The 27554-nt window shown below is 41.7% G+C and overlaps 1 protein-coding gene across 3 annotated transcripts in view; it reads left to right on the plus strand.

The window, feature by feature from the left end:
• Positions 1–27554, plus strand: part of LOC149175652 (alpha/beta-Hydrolases superfamily protein) — a 229962-nt gene that overhangs the window by 101641 nt on the left and 100767 nt on the right. For all 3 annotated transcript variants that reach the window (XR_016258018.1, XM_089419730.1, XM_089419731.1), the window contains exon 5: positions 18828–19355. Coding sequence is in view for 2 of the 3 variants with exons in the window: in XM_089419730.1 (XP_089275856.1) it covers positions 18828–19355 (528 nt within the window). In the remaining variant the exon portion in view is untranslated. The remainder of the gene's footprint in view (positions 1–18827; positions 19356–27554) is intronic.

Raw genomic sequence — 27554 nt, forward strand, 5'->3', positions numbered from 1 at the left:
CACCAGGGGGTGGGGTTAGGGTCAAACCCCATATAGATGAAGAGGTATCTACAAGATATTTGCAGGCATTAGAAAAGTTGATACCTGACAGGGAGGAAGGTGCTAGTGTGCGTCTTGAATTAGGCAGATACTTCAGTTGCATTGGTTTGTTTGGTACCTTTCATACAATGGAAGATAGAGACAGATTTGATGCTCTCACATGGTGGGAATCATATGGTGGCTAGGGACTTTTGCCAAAATTGTCAAAAAAAGTTCTCTCACAGGTTGTTAATACTTCTTTTGCAGAGAGGTGTTGGAGCACCTACAACGTCATACATAATGTGAAAAGAAATAGACTCAATGAAAATCGGGCAGAAAGCTTGGTTTATGTGCACTACAACTTGAGGTTGTTGAGTCATTATTGTAATTGGGCTTATGAGGATCCAACATATAAAATTTGGGACAACCACCTAGAGGATGGTAATTTGGAGGATGGCACTATACATCTTGAAGAACTGGAAGTGGAACTTATGAGAGAGGAAGATGAAGCAATAACCATGCCACCTCCACCATCCAGTAGTAGTGCATGAGTTCCGAGTCTTGTTCCTTTCCTATCGCCGCCTCCATCTACACCCTCACGTGGAGGGCATGTGCCTTCTAGTTCTGGTTGTTGGTCTATGCGAGAGGAGTCTCCTAGAAGACCACCACGGCCTGCTCATACATCAGACACTTCTCGTGGCAAGGGCCACATGAAGTAGTAGATAATAGATTACAGTTTACTTGTCTTTTCTAGTTTCTATTAGTTTTCATAATTGTTGAGTCTTGACTCTTTCATATCATAATGATATTTTTTGTAAACAATATATGACTGTGACAATTTAAGTTTGAAGTTGGCAATTATAACTCATTTGTAATGATTTTGAATTATGAATATGATGCTTCGTGAAAGTTGTTTCATTTCATTTCATAATTCATTTTATAACATTTCATTTCATGTTAGATATTATTTCTTGTAATCGTTAAACTTAGCTTACAAGTACAACTTTCGTGATCAATGATGATAAATGTTATATATTGAATTTTCAATTTTGAAAGCTTGAAGTTGAAACTTTAAGATTGATGAATCATGATTCATGAGACTCAATATGTTGTATGTTACTAACTTGTGGACGTGGTTGATGAAGATTATAACTTCTAGATGATTGATGTTATATGGTTCAATGATCAATCTATGTAATTTTATGTTTTTTATAACTAATTCATCATTCTACATGTTTTTGTTGACATATATGTATCAAAATATAAAAAATATATATATTATATAAAAATCGCTCCGGGATTTGCTCCCAAACCAGGAGCTTTTGAAAATGTCGCTTCCGCACCCGTTTTCGCTCCCACTCCCCACTTTCGCTCCCGCTCCCAAGTGACACTGGTCATCTAGAAGGCCAGGATGTCCTTCCTATTGTATGAATATGGCATGAAGCTCTATATAGACAACGTTGTGGTAGTTCCCTCAGATGCAGATCAGCTGAAGGAGTATAGAAAGACCATATGGTCTCACACATAGCTGGGAAGGATACTACCAAAGAGATGTGGGATGCTCTCGCTATGCTATATCAGGGCACTTTCGAGTAGCGAAAGATGTACTTAGAGGAGGAGCTGACATGCATTAGGATACAGAAGGGCAAAGGCATAGACCCCTTCCTCACCAGTATTCAGGAGGTCCGAGACCAGTTGTCAGCAGTTGGGGCAGTGCCTCAACCCACTAAGCTTGTGAGATTGGCACTTAATAGCGTCTTCGAGGATTGACAAGTCTTTGTCCAAAGCATATTGGGCAAAGACAAGCTACTAGATTGGGACAGGATGTGGGTTGACTTGTAGTAGGAGGAATTGAGGTGAGCTCTTCTAAAAATCTCTATCAGTGACAGCAGCAACGGACAAAAGCAAGTGAAGGAGGAGGAGAATGTGGCCCTCGCATTGAAGGGGCCCAGTCAGGGACAGGGGGAGCAACGGAAAAATAAGGAACTGTCAAAGGTCAAGTGCTTAGATGTGGTGAGTTTGGTCACTACAATACCCAGTGTCCTCTCAGGAAGAAGGATAAGGAGGAGAAGCAAGACTAGCAGGCAGCATCTACTGAGATTGATAGGCTGTCCTCCAGGCTGGAGGAAGACCTCGCCATGTTTGCTGATGTACCCCCAGGAGTGAAGTGGGGTGACTTGGTGCTGTAGCTCCAGAGTGCTACAAATGGGCAAGATCCTTGAGGAGTCCACCTCTTGGAGCAATACCTTGCTACTGGGGCCCACAATTTTTAGTAGCAAGATGGATTAGTGACAGTTGATGCAGTCAGATGCCAGAGTGATAGTTGCATAGATTAGTAGAATTCATATGTTGGGGAGCATAGTGAAGAGTTGGTAGCAGTGCAAAGTTAGCAACAACGCAGATTCTTTAGTGACAGTGCAAAAACTATCAACAGTTACGGACTCAGGTGACAAATGCATCATACTCATCACAGTTGATTCAGTATTTTGGATGCTTTTTAGTTGCAACAACAACAAATGAAGAGGGAGTTGCAGTGCAGATGCAACGTTGGCAACAGTTCAGCAGAGTCAGCAGCGACACAGATGCAACATATATCAGAGTTGCGCAGTTGTTATGAATAAAAATATATATAAAATAATATAAATGATGTAAAACTATAATAATAATAAATAATGATTAATTAGTAACTAGTTAATGAAAAGGTATGTCCCTAAGGACATAACCGTTGGTGAAATTGTACATGCCTAGGGTATATAAGGAGGCCCTCTATATTATTGTCCTATCATTGATGTTTATATATTTCAAATCTTCTGAAGTAGTCCGCCGTGTATACGACTTTTGGTTGTTACATTGGTATCAGAGCCACGTTGGCAGACTCCGGCCTTTGGCCATCAACTTGTGTCACAACTAAAGCGTTTCACTACACGAGTTGGAGTTTCTCCATTTTTGATCAGGCCCTTGGCCACTAACCAAAAATTTAAAAAATATAAAAGAAAAGGAGCTAAAAAAAGAATTGGAAAATGGATTTTAAAAGAAAAGAGTTAATATATATATATATATATATATATATATATTATTTCAGGGTTTCTAGGGAGCGCCCCCCCCCCCCCCCCTCACGATCCCGCTCCCAATTCGCGCTCCAGGCGGGGGCGACTCGAGAGTGCGCTCCCGACAAAAAAATTTCGCTCCTTGGTTTTTTCGTGAGCGAAGTCGGGGGCGCTACTCCTGCCACTTAGGGAGAGATTTTTTTAATGGGGGAGTGGTGGGGAGAAATCGCTACCAAATGCTCCCCCATTGAAAAAATCGCTCCCGGCGGGCGGAAAGGAAAGCCCGTGTGACCGAGAGGGAGGTCGGCGACGACTTAGAGAGAGGGGGAAAGGGAGGGAAATTGGGAGATGAGAGAGGGAAGGGGAGGATGGAAAAATAAATAGACCTTCTCCCCTCCCATTATTCACTTCATCCCATTGAGAGAGCAAGAGAGTTTGGAACAAGAGAGAGTCTGAAGCAAGGAGAGGAGCTTAGTGAGAGAGGAGCTTGCAAGGGGAGATTGGAGCTTGATATTCGAGGCCAAAGAGGTAGGATCTACACTCTAATCTAGTATTTTCTTTTTATGTTCATTGCTAAATAAATAAATAAAAAATTCTCTATTTCCTGTTCCCATTCATCTATTTTTTTGCAGATTCAAAACTTCAAATTTCAAACATCATGGTTATATGGCTTGGCATTTTCTTCTTCTTGGTTCCTTTTTTGGTTATTATGGTGTTGGACAGTAGAAAAAGGAGGGTTGAACATGAAGAAGAGTTAGAATGGCCCAATGAGCCACTAGACCCACCTAGGGTCACTGCTCTAGAATCCAAGAAGAGGCCATCATGGCTTAGAAGCACATTAGAGGAAGCAAAGGGGCATGCTCCCCATGGTACTTTCAAAGAAAGCAAATGCCTTATGAAGTACTCAGTATATGCAATATTGATCCATAACATTCTTAATTTTGAGCCATCCAACTATGAAGAGACAACAAACCGGCAAGTTTGGAAGGATGCAATGTTGGAATAATATCAGCCCATCATGAAAAATGGTGTGGGAGATTGTGCTGAGACCTGAGAGGAAGTCAATGGTGACTTCCAAGTGGATATACAAGATCAAGCATGTGGTTGATGGTAGCATAGACAAGTACAAAGCGAGATTCGTGGCAAGAGGGTTCTGCTAGAAAGAGGGAGAGGACTATGAAGACACTTTTGCTCTAGTTGCCAGGTACACTTATATTAGATCTATTATTTCCATTGCTTCTATTATGGGTTGGAAATTACATTAGATGGATGTGAAGACAACTTTCCTCAATAGAGTGATTGAGGAAGAAGTGTATATTGAACAACCTCAAGGCTTTGACGTACATGAGAGGGGGGCTCATGTTTGCAGACTAAAGAAGGCTTTGTACAGACTCAAGAAGACACCTCGGGCTCGGTATTCTTAGATTGATGGATACTTGATGAGTCTTGGTTTCACCAAGAATGATGCTGATCCAAATCTATACTTCAAAGTTGTTAGAGGCGAGTGTTGAATTTTGGTTGTCATTGATGTCAACCCAAGTAGTAGCTAGAAGAAGCCCCACTTTCAATGACAAAAATGACAATGAAGATAAGAATTCTTGGGCTCAAGATCATTGTCATTTGATGGCCTCATCGTGCCGATTCCAATGGTAGGTGGCACGTCACATAACTCCTCATAGTTGAGGAGACATGTCTAGTCAAAGTTTGTGCCCCAAAAATTGGTCAAAGTACCCAAAATAAGATGATAACGGCATATTGTGATGGTTTTGTCATTGGCATTGTTAATTTAATATGTTGGGGAATATCCTAGTAAATTTGGAGAATATATATCAAATAATATTTGAAATTCAAATCAGCCTCCAAGGGAAAATATTTTGGCTCCAAAATATTGAAATTTGAATTTCAAACTTAAATTTTTTAAGGTTAGTTTCCCTCCATTTTGATCAAGTCGGCCCCTTCCTAGAAGCCTCCACAACCTCTATAAAAGGGAGCTTGTTTTCCCTTCATTTGCAATGATCTCTCACGCATTAGATTAGTAATATCTATGCAGTGGTTTTGGCCTTGTGCAATCACACGAAGCTTAAGGGGAGGTTAGACATTGAAGAAGGTTTTGGGTTTATTTTATGCTTTGGTTATGGTTCTTTGTTGAGTTTTTTTTTGAGCACCTTCTGAGGCCATTCAGCGCTATTCTGAAACAGATCTGGTGTATTCTCTAAGGTATTCACACATATCATCTAAGGTGTATTCTTTGGTGTATTAACACATATCATTTGAAGCATTTTCGTGGTTTCAAGGAGTTTTGTGCACTGGTTCAACCTCTCTTTCGGCAAAATTTCGACCTTCCAAAGTAGTCATTTCTTGGATTATTTTGGTCACTAAACAGAAAATTTTGAGGCTAATTCGAATTATTTTTGAGGTCTGTTGTGGGTTACTCCAGGTCTACCACACGCACATTTGAAGGTTGTTTAAGCATACCCTTTTGTGTTATTGTTAATAAGGTAAATTTGGACTCCATATGGACATATTATGAAGCTTCGTTTTGATATTTGGCACCATACATTTTTGAAGTACTATGATCTATTTGAGACTCAACCCTAAGGGCTATTCCGTGGTTATTTTGATGCCAATGTTGAGGTGTTATTTCAAGATTTTTTGTTGCACCAACAAAGGATTATTGTAGCCGAAGTATAGTGTTGATTTGGGTTAGCATCGGATGTGCTCTAGCCATGAAAATTGGTGGAGAGGCTAAAGGACATGAGATCTCCAAGACCCAGAAATGGTTTGGGCAGATTCTACCCGGTGAAGGAGATATTAAAATAATTAATATTTTTAATGGGTTACTAAGTCTAAACTTAGGAAAAGTAAAAATATTAATGGGTATTAATATAAAACTGGGTTAGAAGGTTCTAAATGACATGGATCAAGCCAAATCTAATCTTAGCCGTTGATTAGAGATGTAATCTCGGCCGTTGAACGACCAACAGGAAAATTAGAAGAGGAGGCTTGAGGATCAGTTTGAGAACACACCAGAGTGATCAGTCATTCGATTTTCTAGAGCAGGGTTTTCTAAGAGAAATTGAATAAGTGATCAAAGTTGCAGCGAGGGGTAGTGAGTATGAGGCAGATAGGCAGAGATAGTGCCGGAAGACCAGCACAGAGGTAGAGAGGCAGACACAGAGCCAGAGGGAGTGACACAGAGGCTAGCAGGGATTGCGCAAAGGCCAAAAGGGCTTGCATCATCCATGTAGAGGCTGCAGGAGTGACGCAGAGAGCCAGAGAGGCTGCGCAGAGCCTCAGAGGGCTGATGCAGAGGGTTTCAGGCTGACGCAGAGGCTAGGAGGGCCGACGTGTTGGAAATACTGAGAGGGGGGTGAATCAGTATTTCTTTTTCTCACTATTGTTTTACTAGTTAAAACATATATGTTTAGAACACAAAATGAACAGCATGAATAAATGCTTTTATTAATATAACTGTGCAGTAAAATAAATACAATAAATAGATTGTCACAATTGGTTGCCAAGCTCCAACTTGGACTTTGGTGAGGCTCCAACCTCCTGAGCACCAACTCTATTTTGCCAAGACACCAATCTTGGACTTAGGAGCACCAACTCCCAAGGACTTCAATCCTGTTCAATTCTGAGGCTCCAACCTCTTTGGTATACACTGGTGTGCTGCTGCGCTCTTTTCAGCTTCCACTGCTTCTGCTGCCCCCTTTTCTTCTGCTGCTTTCACTATCTCATGCTCAGGTTATACCGTTCACGAACAACCACTACAGTTCTCTGTTTTTGCTGCTTTTATATGCTCCATGCCCCTGTCCATTCGTTTCCTCTTACATGCTGGCTCTTTGGCTTCCTCCTCACTTGATCGCTTGACACTTCGGCTTCCATTCCTTTGCTTCTTCTGTCTATACAAGTGTTCCAAAATCTGAGTAGAAAAACCCAAACTCCCCTTTCTTAAATAAAACTCGGCCCTTGACCTGTGGTTAATACCTTACAGGCTTTATCGGAGGCGTTTAATCACCCATCGGAAGCCACCACCCAAGCGTTTTAATCAACCATCGGAAGCCACCACCCGAGCGTTTTAATCACCCATCGGAAGCCACCACCCGAGCGTTTTATCAACCATCGGAAGCCACCAACCGAGCCTTTAATCAACCATCACCGAGCGCTTTAATCAACCATCACCGAGCGCTTTAATCAACCATCACCGAGCGCTTTAATCGACCATCGGAAGCCACCTTTTATTCGGCGCTTTCTATCAATAATCAACCATCACACAGGTTTTAATATATACCTTAACCCCGTGGCCATGTATCATATAATACACGGAAAACATTATAAACCCCCGCTCTAATTCAAATGCCGGACTTCAATTATTATGCACCCGCATTTACAATTATCGGCGGGTCCGGATTTCGGCGGTTGCAATAACTCTTAAGCCCAGACCTCCGATGAGGTGCGGACCCGATATGGCTTTAGACTCCCTTTAATATTGTTTCGGGTCCGATGAACATCGGCGTTCTCTGTAAACAATAGACCCATTCCTCCGATGTAACGCGGACCCGATGCCTCCTTACATTTCTTCCTAAACTGAATTCGGATCCGTCATATCGGCGGATTCCTTATTGGCGAGTCTTGATGGGTTGCGGACCCGATCTCCTTTAGGCTGCTCCAAATATAATTTTGGCTCCGGATGATTTCGGCGATCGCTACCTCCGCTGCTCCGATGCGATACAAGAGTTCTGCGGACCCGATATGATTTTACACTTCACTTGATAATAGTTTCGGCTCCGGATTTCGCTGATGCGATAAGGATTCTCTGCTTTGCGGACCCGATATGCTTTCTATTTTGCTTGATAAGAGTTTCGGCTCCAGATTTCGGAGCTTGCACCTTGAACAGTTCCGACATTCTGGATGCGATATATTATAGACTGTTTTTAATAAGTCCATCGGGTCCATGCCTCTATCGCAATCGACAGATTATAGCGCCATCCCTTATGACTTGCGATCACTGCGGATGCGATATGATATTAAGCCACAGTCTATATTCCCGTCGGGTCCACAACCGTATATCGCAATCGGGGGTTTCGGGAGTGACAGCCCTTTGAGACCAGCGACATAGCGGATGCGATATTACATTTAGCCAGTTTATAATGGAGCCGCGGGTCCATGTTATTATATCGCCTCTCTCTCTCTCTCTATATATATATATATATATACTCCTCAGTACTCCCGATAGTTCTTCCTTTGGCATTGTTGTTTGTAATATGTGCCCGCCGATAGTGTTAAGGCATATATATATGGGTTTTCTCCTCCGATGGCCCTATTTGCTTGTAATATATATATGGCTCCTCTTGCTCCATCTGCTCCTCTCGGTCCATTTTCTCCATTTGCTCCATATATATTGCTCCTCTTGGCTCCTCTTGCTCCATCTGCTCCTCTTGGTCCACTTTCTCCATTTGCTCCTGTAGCTCCTCTGATGGCTCCTCTTGCTCTGACACTCCTTCGATATGGCTCCTCTTGCTCTGGCACTCCTCCAATATATGTGGCTCCTCTGGCTTGGTCCGCTCCTCTTGGCTCCTTTTGCTCCTCTTGGCTCCGATATGCTCTGTCTCCTCCTCTTGAATATTGCCATATTGACATCAATGACAATCTGTGTCCAACAATTTCCCCCTTTGTTATTGATTGCAATATTCTTCTGCGTTCTCCCCCTTTGACATCAATGGCAAAGGAATGCGTACGAACTCCCCCTGTCGAACTGCTCCCCCTGTCCTGCTGCATCTTTATGAATGAACTTGAGTGATGATAAAGAAATAACCCCCATCTTTTGTCGCAGATGTTCGAATGCTTCCCGAGGAAGAGGTTTTGTGAAAATATCAGCTATCTGCTCCTTAGTACTGATATATTCCAGAGCGATGTTTTGTTCAGCTACTTGCTCACGGAGGAAATGATACTTGATTGGTATGTGTTTGGTTCTTGAGTGCATCACTGGATTTTTGCTGAGACTGATAGCACTAGTGTTGTCACAATAGACGATAATCGGTTGATTTGTACATATGTCGAGATCTTTTAGCGCTTCCTTCATCCAAAGTATCTGAGAGCAACAGTCTGCTGCAGCAATATACTCTGCTTTGGTTGTGGATAATGATATGGATGACTGTTTTTTTGCTGAGCCAGGATACCAAACAGTCTCCTAGGAAGAATGCATTCCCACTAGTACTTTTCCGATCATCTATGTTTCCAGCCCAATCGGCATCGGTGTATGCAGTTACAGTCAATGTTGAACTCTTTGGGTACCAGAGACCAAAATCAGAAGTTCCCTTCAAATATCTGAGAATTCTTTTTACAGCTAATAAATGAGATTGTTTGGGAGCCGATTGAAATCTTCCCACCATTCCTACTGCTTGCATTATGTCTGGTCGTGTGGCTGTTAAGTATAGAAGGGCTCCAATCATTGACTTGTAATGAGTTGCATCTACTAGAGGGGAGTCATCATCTTTGCTCAGTTTGCAGTTTGTGGTCATGGGAGTGCTCATGGGTGCACAGTCCCCCATTCCATATTTTTTGAGCATGTCTTTTAGATATTTGGCTTGAGATATACACAATCTTGCTCTGGTTTGAGATACTTGAAGTCCAAGGAAGTGGGACAGTTCACCTATCATTGACATCTCAAATTCTTTTGCCATGCTTTGAGAAAATTCATGGCTCATTTCATCATTATTACTAGCAAAAATCAGATCATCGACATAAACAAGAGCAACTAGTGACTTACCTTGATCTGTCTTTATGTATAGATTGCTTCCAGCCACTCCCTTTTTGAAGCCTTTTTGTTGGAGATAGTTATCCAGTCTTGCATACCAAGCTCTAGGAGCTTGTTTCAACCCATACAAAGCCTTTTTCAACTTACAGACTAGGTCCTTTCCTGTTGTCAGATCAAAACCTTCTGGCTGCTCCATGTAGACTTCCTCCTTGAGTTCCCCATTTAGAAATGCTGATTTCACGTCCATTTGATAGATTTTGAATCCTTTCGAGCAAGCAAATGCTAAAAACATCCTGATAGCTTCCATACAGGCCATTGGTGCAAACGTCTCTTCAAAGTCAACTCCTTCAATTTGCGAATAGCCTTTGCAAACAAGTCTTGCCTTGTTTCTGATAACCTTTCCTTCCTCATTCATTTTATTTTTGAACACCCATTTGGTTCCTATTATGTTTTTGTCCTTCGGACGAGGTACCAGCTCCCATGTCTTGTACAGCTTTGATGTTGCTGATATTGACTAGATTTTCGAAGCTGGTATGTCCAAGTCTCTTGTGCCACAACCAACTCTCATCTGCCTGACTCAAGTAGCATTTGTTTTCCTGAATTTTGTTCAGAACGTAAATATTGTCTGGTGTTCTTACTCCTTTTGCCACAAGTTTCCTTGAGGCAGAGTTCCTTATTTCACAGTCTTTGGTGCTGAAAACAACCTTATGTCTTTGATCACAAATTTGGCTGACACTCAGAAGGTTGTGTTTGAGTCCGTCAACCAGCAGAGCATCTTGAGCTTTTCCTTTTCCATTGATCAGAGTAACTGTTCCTCTTCCTGCAATTTTGCCAGTTCCGCTTCCAAAGGACACATTCCCTTCGTTTTTGCTCAGTGACATAAATTTCCTTCTGTCTCCTGTCATGTGTCTGGAGCACCCACTATCCACAAACCACTGGTTTCCATTATTTTGCGCAAATAGAGCCAGGCCGCATTTGTCCATTGTAGAGATCTTGCTGCTCGTCTTTCTTCCTTTGAGTGGGCAATTTTGTTCATAGTGTCCATTATTGTAGCAAAAAGAGCAAGTCAGATCAAATTTAGTCAAGGGATCGAATGAATTGAAGGTTTTGATTTGTCCCTGTCTTTTGGGAGCATATGAGTTGATTACTCGGTCCTTTTGCGTTGTCTTCTCACTTCTGCGAGCCATACAGTGTCTAGCTTGGTGACCGAAGTTTTTACAGTGAAAACAGTGTCCAAGAAATATGGTTTTGAAGTAACCACGGTTTAATTCGCTTTCCTTTCTGAGAATTACTCCTCCCTCGTCCTTTGGATTTTTGATGGGCCCTTGGTGGGGTACAGATTTGTATTTGCTGTAGTGTCCATGATTCGACTCCACATTCTTCTTTGGAGTAACTCTTTCTTTATTCTTGGAATCTGGGATGCACTTTTGATAAGATACTTTTTCATCTTTTGGGTTGCAGGAAAGTGCATCGGCATAGCTTTTCGCACTATTCTTAGTGCTTGAGGATTCTCCCTTGAAACCTATTCCAAACTTATCATGTTGAGGTTTTTGATTTTTCATAATAGTATCAAGTATTTGAGAGCTTTTACAACCCTTTTTAATTTGCTCCAACTCCTTTCTCAGAGATACTACTAAGGCCTCACGTTCTTCACAAGTCTCTTCTTTTTCCTTAAGCTATGTTTCCAAGAGATCTTCTCTCCTTCTTATTTCCTCGTTTTCCACTTTGAGAGAGATAATTTTGTTCCGCAGTTTCTCGTTCTCTTCAATGGCACTTATTAACAGTTCATCCATATTTCCTTCTGGCCCCGAGTCATCATCATCTGTGAGTGCCATGAATAATGCTTCTTGGCTTTCATCATGATTGCTTTCCTCATCTGATTTCTTTTTGATGACCATAAACTCATCCTCATCAGACTCACCTTGCTTGGAGAGAAGGTTTTTCTTATTGAACCCTTTTTTTTTGTATGTCATTCTTTTAGAATTTCTTTCATCATCACTGTCTTGTTTATGAGGACATTTTGCTACATAATGACCTATTTTACCACATTTAAAATAGATAAGAGGATACTTGCCTTTAAGCTTAGATCCTCTCTTCAGCTTTCGTACATATTGAGCCAATTCGGATTCCACATCTGACTCATCACTACAGTCATTCCTTTCTTTCCCTTTCTTTGACTTTGAGGCCTTGAATGCTGCATCTTTGGAGCTAGGTCCACCTTTCCTCATTTCATAGGCAGTGAGAATTCCATGGAGTTCATCCATTTTGAGGGTGTCAAGATCCTTTGATTCTTCTATAACACTTATTTTGGAGTCAAATCTGTCTGGAAGGGACCTTAATACCTTTTGTACAATAGTACTTTCTTCAACCTTTTCGTCCAATCCTTTCAGGGAATTTACCACTTCAGCTACTCAGAGGAGGTATGCTGCAATATCTTCTTCCTCTTCCATCTTCAAACTTTCAAATTGTCTTCTGTGAGTTTGAAGCTTTGCCTTTTTGACTTTTGAGTCTCCATCGTACAAGCTAACTAGCTTCTCCCACATTTCTCTGGCAGAGTTACAGTGCATGATTTTTGTAAACTCGGAATCAGTGATTCCACTGGTGATAGAGTTCATGGCTTTTGCATTTGCAATGTAGGCTTTCCTCTCGTCTTGGTCTGTTGGAAGAGTGGAAGTCGCTCGGTATTCAGTTTGACAAAAATGCCAGACTTCAGGTCCAAGGGACATTAAATAGTAAGTCATTCTTTTCTTCCGAAACCCAACGTTAGTGCCATGAAACAGAGGAGGTTTTCCTGATGCTTCATGATTTCTCATCATGGTTGCTGATCCTTCTTCAAGCTGTTAGGCTAGAATGAAGAAGCCGACTCTGATACCAATTGTTGGAAATACTGAGAGGGGGGTGAATCAGTATTTCTTTTTCTCACTATTGTTTTACTAGTTAAAACATATATGTTCAGAACACAAAATGAACAGCAGGAATAATTGCTTTTATTAATATAACTGTGCAGTAAAATAATACAATAAATAGATTGTCACAATTGGTTGCCAAGCTCCAACTTGGACTTTGGTGAGGCTCCAACCTCCTGAGCACCAACTCTATTTTGCCAAGACACCAATCTTGGACTTAGGAGCACCAACTCCCAAGGACTTCAATCCTGTTCAATTCTGAGGCTCCAACCTCTTTGGTATACACTGGTGTGCTGCTGCGCTCTTTTCAACTTCCACTGCTTCTGCTGCCCCCTTTTCTTTTGCTGCTTTCACTATCTCATGCTCAGGTTATACCGTTCACGAACAACCACTACAGTTCTCTGTTTTTGCTGCTTTTATATGCTCCATGCCCCTGTCCATTCGTTTCCTCTTACATGCTGGCTCTTTGGCTTCCTCCTCACTTGATCGCTTGACACTTCGGCTTCCATTCCTTTGCTTCTTCTGTCTATACAAGTGTTCCAAAATCTGAGTAGAAAAACCCAAACTCCCCTTTCTTAAATAAAACTCGGCCCTTGACCTGTGGTTAATACCTTACAAGCTTTATTGGAGGCGTTTAATCACCCATCGGAAGCCACCACCCGAGCGTTTTAATCAACCATCCGAAGCCACCACCCGAGCGTTTTAATCACCCATTGGAAGCCACCACCCGAGCGTTTTATCAACCATCGGAAGCCACCAATCGAGCCTTTAATCAACCATCACCGAGCGCTTTAATCGACCATCGGAAACCACCTTTTATTCGGCGCTTTCTATCAATAATCAACCATCACACAGGTTTTAATATATACCTTAACCCCGCGGCCATGTATCATATAATACACGAAAAACATTATAAACCCCCGCTCTAATTCAAATGCCGGACTTCAATTATTATGCACCCGCATTTACAATTATCGGCGGGTCCGGATTTCGGCGGTTGCAATAACTCTTAAGCCCAGACCTCCGATGAGGTGCGGACCCGATATGGCTTTAGACTCCCTTTACTATTGTTTCGGGTCCGATGAACATCGGCGTTCTCTGTAAACAATAGACCCATTCCTCCGATGTAACGCGGACCCGATGCCTCCTTACATTTCTTCCTAAACTGAATTCGGATCCGTCATATCGGCAGATTCCTTATTGGCGAGTCTTGATGGGTTGCGGACCCGATCTCCTTTAGGCTGCTCCAAATATAATTTCGGCTCCGGATGATTTCGACGATCGCTACCTCCGTTGCTCCGATGCGATACAAGAGTTCTGCGGACCCGATATGATTTTACACTTCACTTGATAATAGTTTCGGCTCCGGATTTCGCTGATGCGATAAGGATTCTCTGCTTCGCGGACCCGATATGCTTTCTATTTTGCTTGATAAGAGTTTCGGCTCCAGATTTCGGAGCTTGCACCTTGAACAGTTCCGACATTCTGGATGCGATATATTATAGACTGTTTTTAATAAGTCCATCGGGTCCATGCCTCTATCGCAATCGACAGATTATAGCGCCATCCCTTATGACTTGCGATCACTGCGGATGCGATATGATATTAAGCCACAGTCTATATTCCCGTCGGGTCCACAACCGTATATTGCAATCGGGGGTTTCGAGAGTGACAGCCCTTTGAGACCAGCGACATAGCGGATGCGATATTACATTTAGCCAGTTTATAATGGAGCCGCGGGTCCGTGTTATTATATCGCCTCTCTCTCTCTCTCTATATATATATATATATATATATATTCCTCAGTACTCCCGATAGTTCTTCCTTTGGCATTGTTGTTTGTAATATGTGCCCGCCGATAGTGTTAAGGCATATATATATGGGTTTTCTCCTCCGATGGCCCTATTTGCTTGTAATATATATATGGCTCCTCTTGGCTCCTCTTGCTCCATCTGCTCCTCTCGGTCCATTTTCTCCATTTGCTCCATATATATTGCTCCTCTTGGCGCCTCTTGCTCCATCTGCTCCTCTTGGTCCACTTTCTCCATTTGCTCCTGTAGCTCCTCCGATGGCTCCTCTTGCTCTGACACTCCTTCGATATGGCTCCTCTTGCTCTGGCACTCCTCCGATATATGTGGCTCCTCTGGCTTGGTCCGCTCCTCTTGGCTCCGATATGCTCTGTCTCCTCCTCTTGAATATTGCCATATTGACATCAATGACAATCTGTGTCCAACACGACGTAGTGCTTCAGATTGTGCCGGAGAGGGTTTTGTGGGGCAGACTTTTTGAATATCTGCTTCCGAAGAGAAGTAATATATCCAGATTTTGTATTTTTGTCGGGTGAGCAAGTTTGGGACCCAGTGTACTTAGAAAAGATGCTTAATAATAAAAAGCTTTAGAAATGCTGCACCAGTTTTCCCAAGTTGGGTTTTTCTGAGGATGATTGTCCAAAAATAAAGGTGTCACTTGTGTGTTTGTCTATTTCTTTCAGCTGTCGATCCGTAGATGGTTGAGACTGTGTTGTGTTCATTTCAGTGTTTATATGGTTAAATAACTTGCTAGTAATTAAACAAATAGGCGAAATAAACCAGAGAATACAGATAAAATTTCTAACAGGTAATACTTAGAAATTTCAACATATAGCAGATCTGTGGGACGATCTTACTAAAGCTCCTCATGATAAAGACTAGCAAAATTGATTCGAGTCTATCTGAAGAAGTCTTTCTAAGGCATACTATAATTGTGAAGGCACCATTGGAGGCTTAGTCCCGAGTATCATATTTTTGGACATTAAAGGGGCTTATTTGGGTCATCTTTTGTGCTGGACTAGTTTGAAGTATGGCTGCTTGGAGCAGTGGAAACTTTGTTAGTTTGAGGCACAATAATAACACAAGATAGGTAAACCAACAAAGGTTAGATCAGTGGTGCTGGAAGACATCCTCAGGCATATCCCTAACAACCAACAAATTTGAAGGCATACATGAATTGTTCAGATTAATAATTGAAGAGAAGGCTATTGTTATTCAGTTACATTGTTGTATCATCTAGAAGCAGTTCTGAAGTTTGTGAAGAAGTTTGATTCTCCATTACATATCTAAAGCACATATTAGCAGAAAGGGTTTCATTGGATATCTTTGTAAGAGGGTCATTGCCCTTGGTACAGGAGCCCACAAATTGTTTCCCTATTTTTAAGTGTGGTTGGGTGGCACAGGGAAGGGGAGTGAAGTCTCCTTCAGGTTGGAGCCTAAAAATGCAAGGCATCAAGGTGGTGCTAGGGCAAGTTGGAGCTTGCAATGTGTTGAAGCATCCAATTAGTTGTAGCTGATAAAACGAGGGCGTTGGAGTGTCCTTCCAGTTGGATATGGTAAAAGCGGGGTGTAGGAGCATCCTTTCAGGAGTTGGAGCTTCTTGATAAATTGAATGTTTTTCTAGAGTACTAGGAATTTAGAGCTTTCCCTTCAGTTGGGGTTGAATTTTTTTTTGTACTCGTAAATTATTAGAAAAGCGTTTGGTGGTTTTTCTTCTGGAAGGGTTTCCACCTAAAAATTTGTTGTGTATTGCTCTTGTGATGTTTTGATGATTATTGTTCTATTGGTTATGGTCTAAAATTTTATAATTAACTAATTGTAAGTGAAATTCTGATTCACCCCCTTCTCAGTATTTCCAACAGTAAGCCTCTGATCTTATTGCTATATGTTGATGACTTGTTTTTGACTGGAGCAAAGAATCTCATTGATCTGTGTAAGAGGGAGGTGGCCTCTCATTTCAAGATGAAGGATCTAGGTTTGACACATTACTACTTGGGATTAGAAGTATGGCAGAAGCCGGGTGAAATCTTCCTTGGTCAAGGTAAATATATTATTAAGATACTTCAAAAATTTGTGATGATGGATTGCAATTCCATGGCCACTCCCATGATGACCAACTTGAAGAAGTTGAGAGAATTTGAGTCATGTATCTAGTTAATACTAGATCTGACATTTGCTCTGCAGTAAACACTTTGAGTCAGTTCTAGGTGGAATCGGGGCATGATCATTGTATTGCAACAAAACATGTATTGAGATATCTACATGGTATAGTCAGTTATGGATTGAGATGTCTCAAATGATGAAGTACAACTTTAGGGATTCACAGATTCCGATTGGGCAAGAAGTACTGATGACAGGAAAAGCGCATTGGGATGATGTTTTAGTTTGGTTTCTGCTATGATCTCTTGGATGCGCTAGAAGCAAACATCTGTCAAACTCAACATTGCCAATGATGAGTATACTGTAGCTAGCTTGGCAAGTTATGAAGTAGTGTGGCTTCAGAAGCTACTTGCAGGATTGTTTGATTAGGTGCTGGAACCGACTATGATACATTGTGACAATCAAGTGAAGCTTTAAGAAAATCCAGTTTTCCATGACAGGTCAAAGAACATTGAGATTAAGTACCACTACTTCCGGAACATGGTGCAAAAGGGACTACTGATGAGCAAGTTGCTGACATTCTCACAAAGTCTCTGCCGAGGACGATGTTTGTGAGAGGGAGTGTGGATGTTGTAGCATCAAAGGGGAAAATATTCTCCCTAGGTAAAGGTTATTGACCAAGGGCCATGTAATGTGGCTAGGGAGATTGGCCCAGAGAGCATCAAGGCCTAGAGTGCTCCCCCGGTCAGGGGTTACATGACCATATTGCTGAGGGTTACTTGGCTAGTGGGTTGAGTTAGAGCCTCATAGCATTAGACACATATTTTACCATTCAATAACATGTGACGACATGTGGGAATGGTAATTGGCCTAGGCTTTTGCCATTGGTCACGGGGGGTACCAGACATGACTCCAAGTGATGGCTTGGTAGGTTGGTGGCCGAAGGACTAGTTTTGTTTTCACTTCGGTCGAGGGGTTACCTAACCATATCGCTAAAGGTTGTTTGAGTAGTGGGTGACTAGTTCCTTTATGTGATGCTAATGCAAGATGCTTTATGGTTCTGGAATAGAACATGAGGTTGATGGATTCATCAACATAGCCGAGCCATTTCAACCTTTTCTTGGGATGGAGAAATTTTTCAACAAAGAGGACATACGAAGAAGTCAGAGAATACCTCCTTGGCTAAGAGGGAGTGCTGAATTTTGGTAGCTGTGGTTAGTATTCTTCAATTATATTAACCCACATAAATAAAAACCGGGTTTTCTGACGAAGAAGTTCTTCTGTGGCAGCCGAGTTTATCCACCTTTTAACCTGTGTTGACCTCGCATTTGCAGATGCAGCAGCAGACTGTTTGAACGGAATTCTTCTGGGCAAGTTCTGGGAAGTAGACCAAGGTTTCTGGGCAGCAGCAGGAGGCCAAAATTCGGCCTGTTTCCTGGAAGTTGACTGCAGGTTGACCGAGGCTATTTTTGCGCAGTTTGACCAGGTTTGAACTGTGCTAGTTTGCTGGTCTCGTTTGACCTAATTTGACTGGCAAAACAAATTGTATCTCTTGTTGAATTGAACAATTTCCCCTAAGAAAGGGTTGCTGTTTTTTCCCTAGTTAGGGTTATTCCAGGGTAAATTTCTGGTGTTTAATGTTCATTGTTTTTCCACTGTGATCTTTACTGTCCTACTGCATTTATGGTTGAATTTTCTAAAGTATAGTTGCTTAATGATAATCTGGAATGTGCTAAAGTAATATCAATATCATTGGAAGTAATTATCAGTAGCAGAAATTGTGCTTGTCTATATTGCACTTGAAAAATCAACAAATACAACGTGCTTGCATTCGCGTTGTAGGAAATAGATGTAGATTTTGTACTGTTGTTCTTTTCTTGAAAATGCATCTCATATTTTGTTAATGAACAAAGAGAGACATTGTACAAATTACATTATCAGGCCAAACGCTGGGTATGAAAGCTGTCTCTCCTCAGATAGGCGAGGACTGCAGCATGTCTACTTTGGCTTCAATGTCATGATAATCTGTTGATGGCTGACTTTTCTTAAAGAATTTCTGCATAAATACTAACTTAGAGCTGCTTGAAGTAGAATACTCTAAACCTTTCAGTCAAATGCTTAACATCATTATCACTTGAAGGAGTGATAAATTGTTTGTAAACCAGCTTACAGTACTTTTTCTATGCAGTGGCTTGTGGCAGTAGAGCTTGCTCTTTTGAAGGGACGGCACCCTCTTTTGAAAGATATTGACGTTACAATCAAGCCTACAAATGGTTCAATCATTAAAAGGCGCTTACCAGAAGCTGAAAGAACAAATGGGCATGGGGCACAGAACCATGTTATTGATTCAGCACTTGCCTCCAGTTTAGACAAATTTCTGGGTTCTAATGACAGGGAGGCATTTGATGTTTTCAATGAAATGTATGTCAATGGTAAAGATGGAGCCCATAAATCTCAAGTGAAAAAGAAATCAACTAGTCTAAATATGGTTCGGCAAAAAGAACAGGAAGAGATCACAAATACAGAACTTGAAAAGAGAAAGTTCACAGGCTTGTCCGAAAATGGACACTCAACAGGGACAACAGCTACAGTTGAAGAATCACAGAGTGCCCAAGAAGAAGTCGAAAGAGGTCAAGTTCTACAAACAGCAGAAACTATCATGAAGATGCTTGATGTAACCATGCCTGGTACTGTAGATGATGAACAGAGACAACAGGTATTTTTTAATCACCTATTTGCTTTTTAAGGTTGCTGAGAAACAAAATCTGAAAAAGGATCCTAGTTTGGTTGATTACTAGAGCTCTGCTGCTTTGATTTTTACAAACTAATTTGACAAAGCTTTCAATTCTGAGTTGCATGTAGCTTTTCTGCAGCAATGTTTACGAGAATGTTTTGTTTCTTGAATTTTGTTTATGATGTCTTCTTTATGATCTGTATCTTTACTGTGTTGATGTTTGAAATTACAAGTTAGACATGTGCGGAAATTTTTGGACATATTTCAGGAGAGAATAAATGCCTATATGTTGATTGCATTTTACAAAGAAAATCTGGGTTCAATTTTTAAAATGAATAGTTTGCAGAAGTTACTAATGCTATTGTTTTTATTCCTGGTTTTTCTAAAAAACATGCTTTTGTCATTCTCCTTATTTTAAATATCTATAGGGGCTTTGAATGACGTGGAATCAATCCACTCGTGAGCAGAGTTCTACACCAAAGTGCGAGATACAGTCTCTGACTGATTTTCATTAAGAAAACATAGGCTTATATAGATTTACACGAAAAGAACTAACTTAACAAACTAAGAGAGGAAATCTCAACAAGATCCTAAAGGCTAGCAACTAAGTACAAGTGTGCAGTGAAGTCAATCACTATGTGTGGGACATGTTGCCACAAAATCTAGCAGGTGTTGTAGAGGGGTGCTCTACAGGGCAAGCACTAGACTAAGTGGCAACAATGTGGCGTGGCCCAATGTCGCCACAGCCACTACCCTGCTGTTTATGGACTTTCACCAATGGGAGGCTTCTTGGTAAATTGGTCACCTATAAGAGATATTCTAGGCTTAAAGCTTTAAGGTGACACAAAAGGCTTCTAAAAGATGGCTCTACTTGTGTACAAGGATCAAACAATGAGAATAATTCAATTTGCATCCCTTCGAGAGGCCTAATTAGGGCACGCTAGACCTAGGGCTTGATAAATAGCAAGCTAGGTGGAATGTCCTAAGTTCAATGTGCCAAGGAATAGGTTTTCAACAATGAATATTAGTAGGCCAATGCCATTTGAAACCTTCAAGAAGTCCTCAAATTGAATCTTAGCCAACCTAAGGTTTTCAACTTTTCCTAGGGCAAATGAGCTAGGGAAAGAGAAATCAAGACGTAAAATGGATAGATTGGCCACCAAGGAGGTTGATTTTGAGGCAACCAAGTATACCCTTGATGTTGAATCCTTCCACCACCAAAAAATTCCTCTTCTAAGCAAATTTTCTCCAAGCCCTAGTTTAGGTTGTGTTGTTGCAAAATCTATTTGGCTTTGGAGAGGGAAACCCTACAAGGTATAAACTAGAGAATGGGAAAACAATGGGGTAGAGGCCCAATGTCACCTTAGCCAAAACCCCCTGCTCTTTATAGACTTTCGCCTATGTGAGGAGTCTCGATTGGAGGGAGATCACTCAAAAATAGATATGCAAGGTAGAAGGTACAAAGTGATCTAGCTAGATCCCATTCAAGAGAGAGACTCAATAATGGTTCGAGGCCTTAAATAAGCAAAACACTCTCAAAGAAAAGCCCTAGAAAACAAGGTTCAAGACCTAGGGTTTTGAGATTTTCAGTGAAAAAAAGTGTTCTCAAGGTCAAGATTGGAAGGAAAGGGTTTCTAACAATGAAAATCAGCTATTCCAAGGCTCATGAAGCCCTCAAGAAAGTCCTTAAGTTGAGAGAATGAAAGCTAGTGTTTTCCTCTTAGGGAAAGAGAATTTATGGACAAAATTTGAGTGGATGCCCACCAAATTGAGAGATTTTGTGACAAATCAAGTCAACTTGATGTTTAGGCTCTCAAATCTCAAAAAATATTCTCTCCTAGGAATTCACACCAAGCCCTAATTTCTCCTCTATCCTTGAAAGGATTGAATTTTTAAAGAGAGAAAAAAATGGATAAAATTTTAGAATGATCACGAAAGAATTGGACTATTGCTTTGTCTGTTGCATATATGAGTTATGGATGTCAAAGATTGGCCAATCTTGCTCTTAAGGAGGCTGAAAATTGATGCCCTAGATCAATTTCCAAGCTTTTACCCACTCAAGGAATAATGGAATTTTATGGGAAGAGCTTCCAAGAGTTTCACCACTAGGATAATTCTTATAATGTCATGTATGAATAATGCATGCAATTTTCTTCTAACTAGCATTCAATAGAGACATATCACCAGTTAGGGCATTATTTTAGCATAGATTAGAACTACTTATTCTGTACATTGCACATGAAAAATAAAGTTTTCAACAATATAGCACTTACAAGACAATTTAGCAAGAAAGTCCATCCATTATGCCAAGAATAGCTCCGAAAGATGTCCAAAATTCAACTCCAAATATCAAAATGCATGCAATCATCCAATAACCCAAGAAAAGATCAAGTGCGAGTCTCTCTAACGAGGCTGAAATCCCAAGTGATGTGATGATGAGAGATCAAATGAATGATCTCTGATATATATGAGTCATAACAAATATATTTTAGCTTACAAGCCCCTAAAGCCATAAAATAATGGGCAATAAAAGCCTCTAGGTCACAATTCACCCTAGTAACCAATGTACAAATGAAAAATACATCTCCAAAAGAGGTTCAAAATGCTAATGTCATGCAGTTGTAGGCCTCTGGAGGGCATTCGTTAAGTCTTTATTGTGTCCAGTAAATCATGATTGAGGGGTTGGCCCCTCTGGCTCGATGAATATCATCCTATGGACCCCCAAATATGGTTTGGGGCACAAACTGAGTCTCATGGGTCTCCATATGGCTGAATCTTTATCTTTGCTATTGAGTAGCAGGTGGTAGAGCCTAGAGGGGTAGAGACAGTGAGTCCGGAGGAAGTTTTCCAGTTCTGGAGGGTTAGCTACAGGAGGGCCGAGTTTCCTCAGTGAGGTTGCACAGGGTTTATGCAGAAGCTTCATAGGCAGAGTTTGATTTGGCTAGACTAAGGGTCGATTAAGTTGTTGGAGGCTGAGAGAATTTCTAGAGGGGCTAGCGAATCATTCTCAGAGGTTGAGTTGGGCAATAAGGCTTGATCAGAGCAGCTTCCAGGCAGAGCGTGAGAGAGTTTGTGCTACATTGGCTTAGAGGCTGATGCAGGGGTTCGAGCAGCCCAGTTTGTGCTCGTGTTTGGAGCTGGATTAGTGTTGGGTGAGGCAAGATTTAGCTCACTAATTTTTGTGGCCAGATTATCTTGTAGAGGATTGCTAGTTTTGGGCATCCAGTTGTACTCGGAATTTCTCACTACTGCGTGATAATAAAACCCTCATCTGCTGCACCAATTTTCCCACATTTGGTTTTTCCAGGGATAATTGTCCAAAAATAACGATGTCAATTTGTGTGTGTGATTGCTCTAAATTTTTCAGTTCTGCATATTTTATTTCCGCAGCATAATTTTTATTTGTGAAGAATTGCAGTGTAATTATTCGTTGTTCGTCGTAGTAAATAAACTGCTTAATAATTAACTAGTTAGAAGAATAATTTCCAGTTGTTGCATTTCAAGGAATTTTCATATGGTATCACAAGGATTTTGATTGGATTTGTAGCTCAGAGATGAAGGAGGAGAAATTTGTTGTTCAGAGGGAGAAACAAGACAATTTCCCTAGGGTCTGTGTAGGACCTTGCCAAGTAGTGCGAGTAGTAGAGTAGAAGTTCGATTTCTAGTTGTAGAGTAGTAGGAAAAATTTGAATTGCTCAAAGCAGAGCTCCAGTTGGTAAAGGTAAAGCTGGAAAGTAATTCCAGAGAGAAGCGCAACAAAATCGTTGAGCAGATTCGAGTAGAAGAGGAAGAGAAATAGCACATGGAATTATACTCGGGATGTCTTCAATAGATTTCTTATATTTCTCCAATATGGCCGTAAACAAATTTGATATTCAGGGAGCTACAGAATTGTCTTCCAGACTGGAAGACGAAGTTGCTCAGATAGCTTGCTTGTCTAACATAACTTCACAAGGTGTTTGGTATATGGACAGTGGAGCATCAACTCACATGATAGGGGTTAGAGAATATTTCTCTAGCTACAATGCAGACCAGATGGAATTCCAGATAATGATGGGAAACAGGACCAAGTGTACTCCAATGGGGAGAGGTACCATCGATCTTCAGAGGGAGTCAGGAGGAGTTACCAATGTTACAGATGTACTACATGTGTCAAGATTGGGTATGAATCTGATTTCAATATCCCAGCTACAGGATAAGGGATATGAAGTCCACTTCGTAGGGAAGAAGGTGTTCATCAAACACCGAAATGGAAGAGGGTGAAACAAATTGGAGTTCGAAGCAACAGGTTGTACAAGTTTCAACTCAATTCTTCACTTGCACTAGTAGGTAGCAACAATAACAGTGGGAAAGACCTGAATGAGCTAGGCATAGGAGGATTGGACATTTACCCCATAGGGCAGTAAGAATGCTCAGGGAGATAGTGATAGGTGTTCCTAAACTTGGCACAAAACATGATGTGTGCAGAGGGTGCATCCTTGTGAAATATGCTAAGCAACATTCCCTAGAAGTGACAACAAAGCATACAATGTGTTGAAACTTATACACTTAGACATTTGTGGCCCTATGTCCACTAGAGCTCTTAGTGGGGCCGAGTACTTGTCACCTTTATTGATGAAAATTATAGGAAAACCTGGATCTACTTCTTGAAGACCAAGGATGAAGTCTTTAGTCACTTCAGGGAGTTTAAGGCTCTAGTAGAGACTGCAACAGGGAAGAAGATCAAGGTGTTTCACTGAGATAATGGTGGAGAGTACACACATAGGGATTTCATAGATTTCTGTGCGAAGGAAGGCATCAAAAGAGAGTGGACAACTCCATACAATCCACAATAGAATGGGGTAGCAGAGTAGAAAATAGATCTATAGTTGGGGCTACAAAAGCGATGTTATTTGTCCATGATATGCCCAAGTTCCTGTGGGCAGAGGTGTGTAACTCAACAATGTATATTCAGAACAAGGTTTCTCATAGGGCATTGTGAAAGATAATGCCAGAAGAGGTCTTCTCAGGAAAGAAGCCAAAAGTTAGTCACTTTAGGATCTTTGGCAACATAGCTTATTGCCCTGTGCTAGATGAGAAGCGCACCAAATCAGATCAGACTGTAGAGAAGGGGTTCCTCTTTGGATATAATGAATGGTCAAAGGCATACAAGATCTACATTCCTAGCAATAAGAAGATTGTAGTAAGACGGGACGCAAAGTTCATGGAGGACAGAGCCTTTAGTAGATCTTGCAGGATGCCTGTAAGTGATCAGAATCAACCAGTAGAAGCTCCATTGGTCCAGCCATAGGGATAGCCATAGGTGCATCCACAGGGACAACAACTACAAGGACAATCATAGGGATCTAGTATTGTTACTAGTACCAACATATCCTCAGGTGCAGGAGATCGAGTTAGTTCACAACAAATGGAGCAGCAGAGGCCGGATGAGGAGTTGGTTGAGCCTCCCACCACTAGTGCTCGAACCAACATGGAAGTTTTTTAGATATTGAGAGATGCACAATAGTTTATTGGAGCTCCTAGGACGAACAAGAGAGAACACAGATAGCGAGACATGTGCCAAGCATTGGTGGCACAGGTTGAAGAGCCTTCCAGCTATCAGGAGGCCGCATAACATCAGGTGTGGATAGATGCCATGGTAGAAGAGTATAGTCCTATCATGACCATGATGTTTGGAAGGTAGTGCCGAGGCTTGAGGATAGGTCAGTAGTGGGCTCTCGATAAATCTATAAGATCAAATATGCTGCAGATGGCAGTGTGGAGAAGTACAAGGCTAGGTTCGTGGCAAAGGGGTATGCGTAGAAGGAAGGTATATATTACGAGGAGACCTTCACCCTAGTTGCCAAATACACTTCTATCCGGTTAGTTATGTTGAAATTTCCAAGTCTGACACATCAGAAATCCCTACTGCATTATCTGGTTTATTATCTCCTACTTGTTCTTTCCATTAACACGCTATTTATAAATATAAATACTGAAACAAATACAAATGCAACCTTAACATATATACAGATCAGCAACTGAAATAACTGAGACAATCACACAAGGGACACTGTTATTTTTGGACAATCGTCCCCGAAAAAACCCAATGCGGGAAAACCGGTGCAACAGAAATGAGGATTTTATTATTATGTAGTTTTCTGAATACAACTAGGGTGCCAGAAATGGCTCAACCTTAAGAGAATTTCCTAGGCAGAAGTACCTCTCCTCGGAGATAGATATTCCAGCTGACGGCTGATCAACAACCAATGAACAACTTCGACAGTTCCTTAGCTGGACAAGGAAAGCTGCTCCAAGCTTCTCTCTAGAACTATGTCACCCTCCTGGGACTGCTCACCCTTTTTTGCTCTGCGTTTGCCTCTCAGCTCCCAGTCTGACCCATGGAAGTTCCTTAGCGCTGCCTCTTTAGCCCAGCGTTAGCTCTGCTAGCCTCTACGCAGCCTCTACTACCTCTGCGTCACCGGCACTGACCTTCTTAGCCTCTGTGTCAGTCCTGGCTACCTCTGCACTGTCTCTCTGACACATTGTCTGCCTCTTTGATATGAATTCTCGGCCTTCTGCCAAACAACCCCTCGCTGCAATAGATCACTGGTTCGATTCTCTCGGCAAACCTCACCCCAGAAAATCGAACTGACTAATCAACTTGATGTATCTCCAACTGACCCTCAAGCCTCCTCTTATATTTCTTCTTTTGAAGATTCAACGACCGAGATTAAGTCCCTAATCAACGACTAAAGATTAGATTTGGCTTGATCCTCGTCATTTAGAACTTTCTCACCCATCTTATATTAATACACATTAATATTTTAATTTTCCTAAGTTTAGACTTAGGGTCTCATTAAAAATATTAATTATTTTAATATCTCTCCATCCGGGTGGAATTTCCCCTAACTATTTTTGGGTCTTGGAGATCTCATGTGCGTTAGCCTTTCCACCAATTTTCATGGCTAGAGCGCATCCGATTCTACCACAAATCAACACTCCCTATTAGCGAGGAATGTGCTCTAGTAATGCTCCACCACTGAAACATCACACTGATCTTCCACATCGGTACCTGTGGTGATGCTTGGCCTGCTGCATTACATCTCTTACACTGATGCTTCCTGTATTGCTACCCATGACACTGCCACTGCCACTGCTACATATGTACTGCAACTCCCTCTCAACATGTTGCCTCATGCTGCCCATAACACTGCCACTACTAACTGCTGCACTACAACTCAGTTACCGAGAAGTAAGTAACTGACTTCACCCAAACACTGACATCTCGGTCAGTCTGGAAGGCTCGTGATGCTGAAGCTACCTTTGTTGCCACTGCGCTGCTGCATACACCTCTGTGCCTCTCACATTGCTGCAACTTCCACTATGCTGCCTCAAATTTATGCACTTAAGCACTGCCTTGCTGCTCCACCACACTTTGCTCCACCAGACACCTGTCATCGTGCTACTGTCGTTAAGTGCCCCCGTAGTCAGATGTGATCCAAGAGGTTGGGTACCTCAAGGATCCTGCCCCTAGTATGTAGTCCACCTGACTACAACTCGATGTCTCCCCACCTCTTCTCTAGAGGTGCATGAGCACTCATGGCACAATCGTCATCAGTCTCGACCTCTTTCTCCGCCTTAGCTGGAGCTATCTTTGAATCGAAAGCCTCTCCCTTATTTTTCTTCCTGGGACACTGGGATGAATAATGTCCCAACTCCCCACAATGGAAGCACTTAGCTTGGAGATGTCCTTCTTCTTCCTCTTCCCTTGTTGTCTCGCAGATGCTAGAGCCACATCCTCCTCCTCCCCTTTCTTGATTCGACCTCCCTTGCCATTACTCCCTGCCTTGGTCATCCTCCTGATATCTTCCGGTCGAAGAGCTGCCCACATCTCCTCCCAACCGGGAAGAGTAGCCTTGCCCAAAATACTTTGGACAAATGTCTCCCACTCCTCGGAGACTGCATTCAGGGCAGTCCTGACCATAAATTCTAGATCTGGTGTAGACCCCACGGAAGTAAGCTGGTTGTGAATCTCCTACAACCTAAGAAGGAATGGATCTATCTGCTCTCCCTTATGCATCTGATATGACTGTAACTGATTCTCCAACAACATCTTTTGTTGCACGAAAGAGCCCTGGTATAAGGTGGTCAGGGTGTCCCACATCTCCTTTGCTGTGTTCTTCTCAACAATATGTGGTA

Source organism: Pinus tabuliformis, chromosome 4_1 (genome assembly GCF_031772625.1).
Source record: "Pinus tabuliformis cultivar Carrire ecotype Pingquan chromosome 4_1, CPIR1, whole genome shotgun sequence".
In the NCBI taxonomy this organism is placed as follows: domain Eukaryota; kingdom Viridiplantae; phylum Streptophyta; class Pinopsida; order Pinales; family Pinaceae; genus Pinus; species Pinus tabuliformis.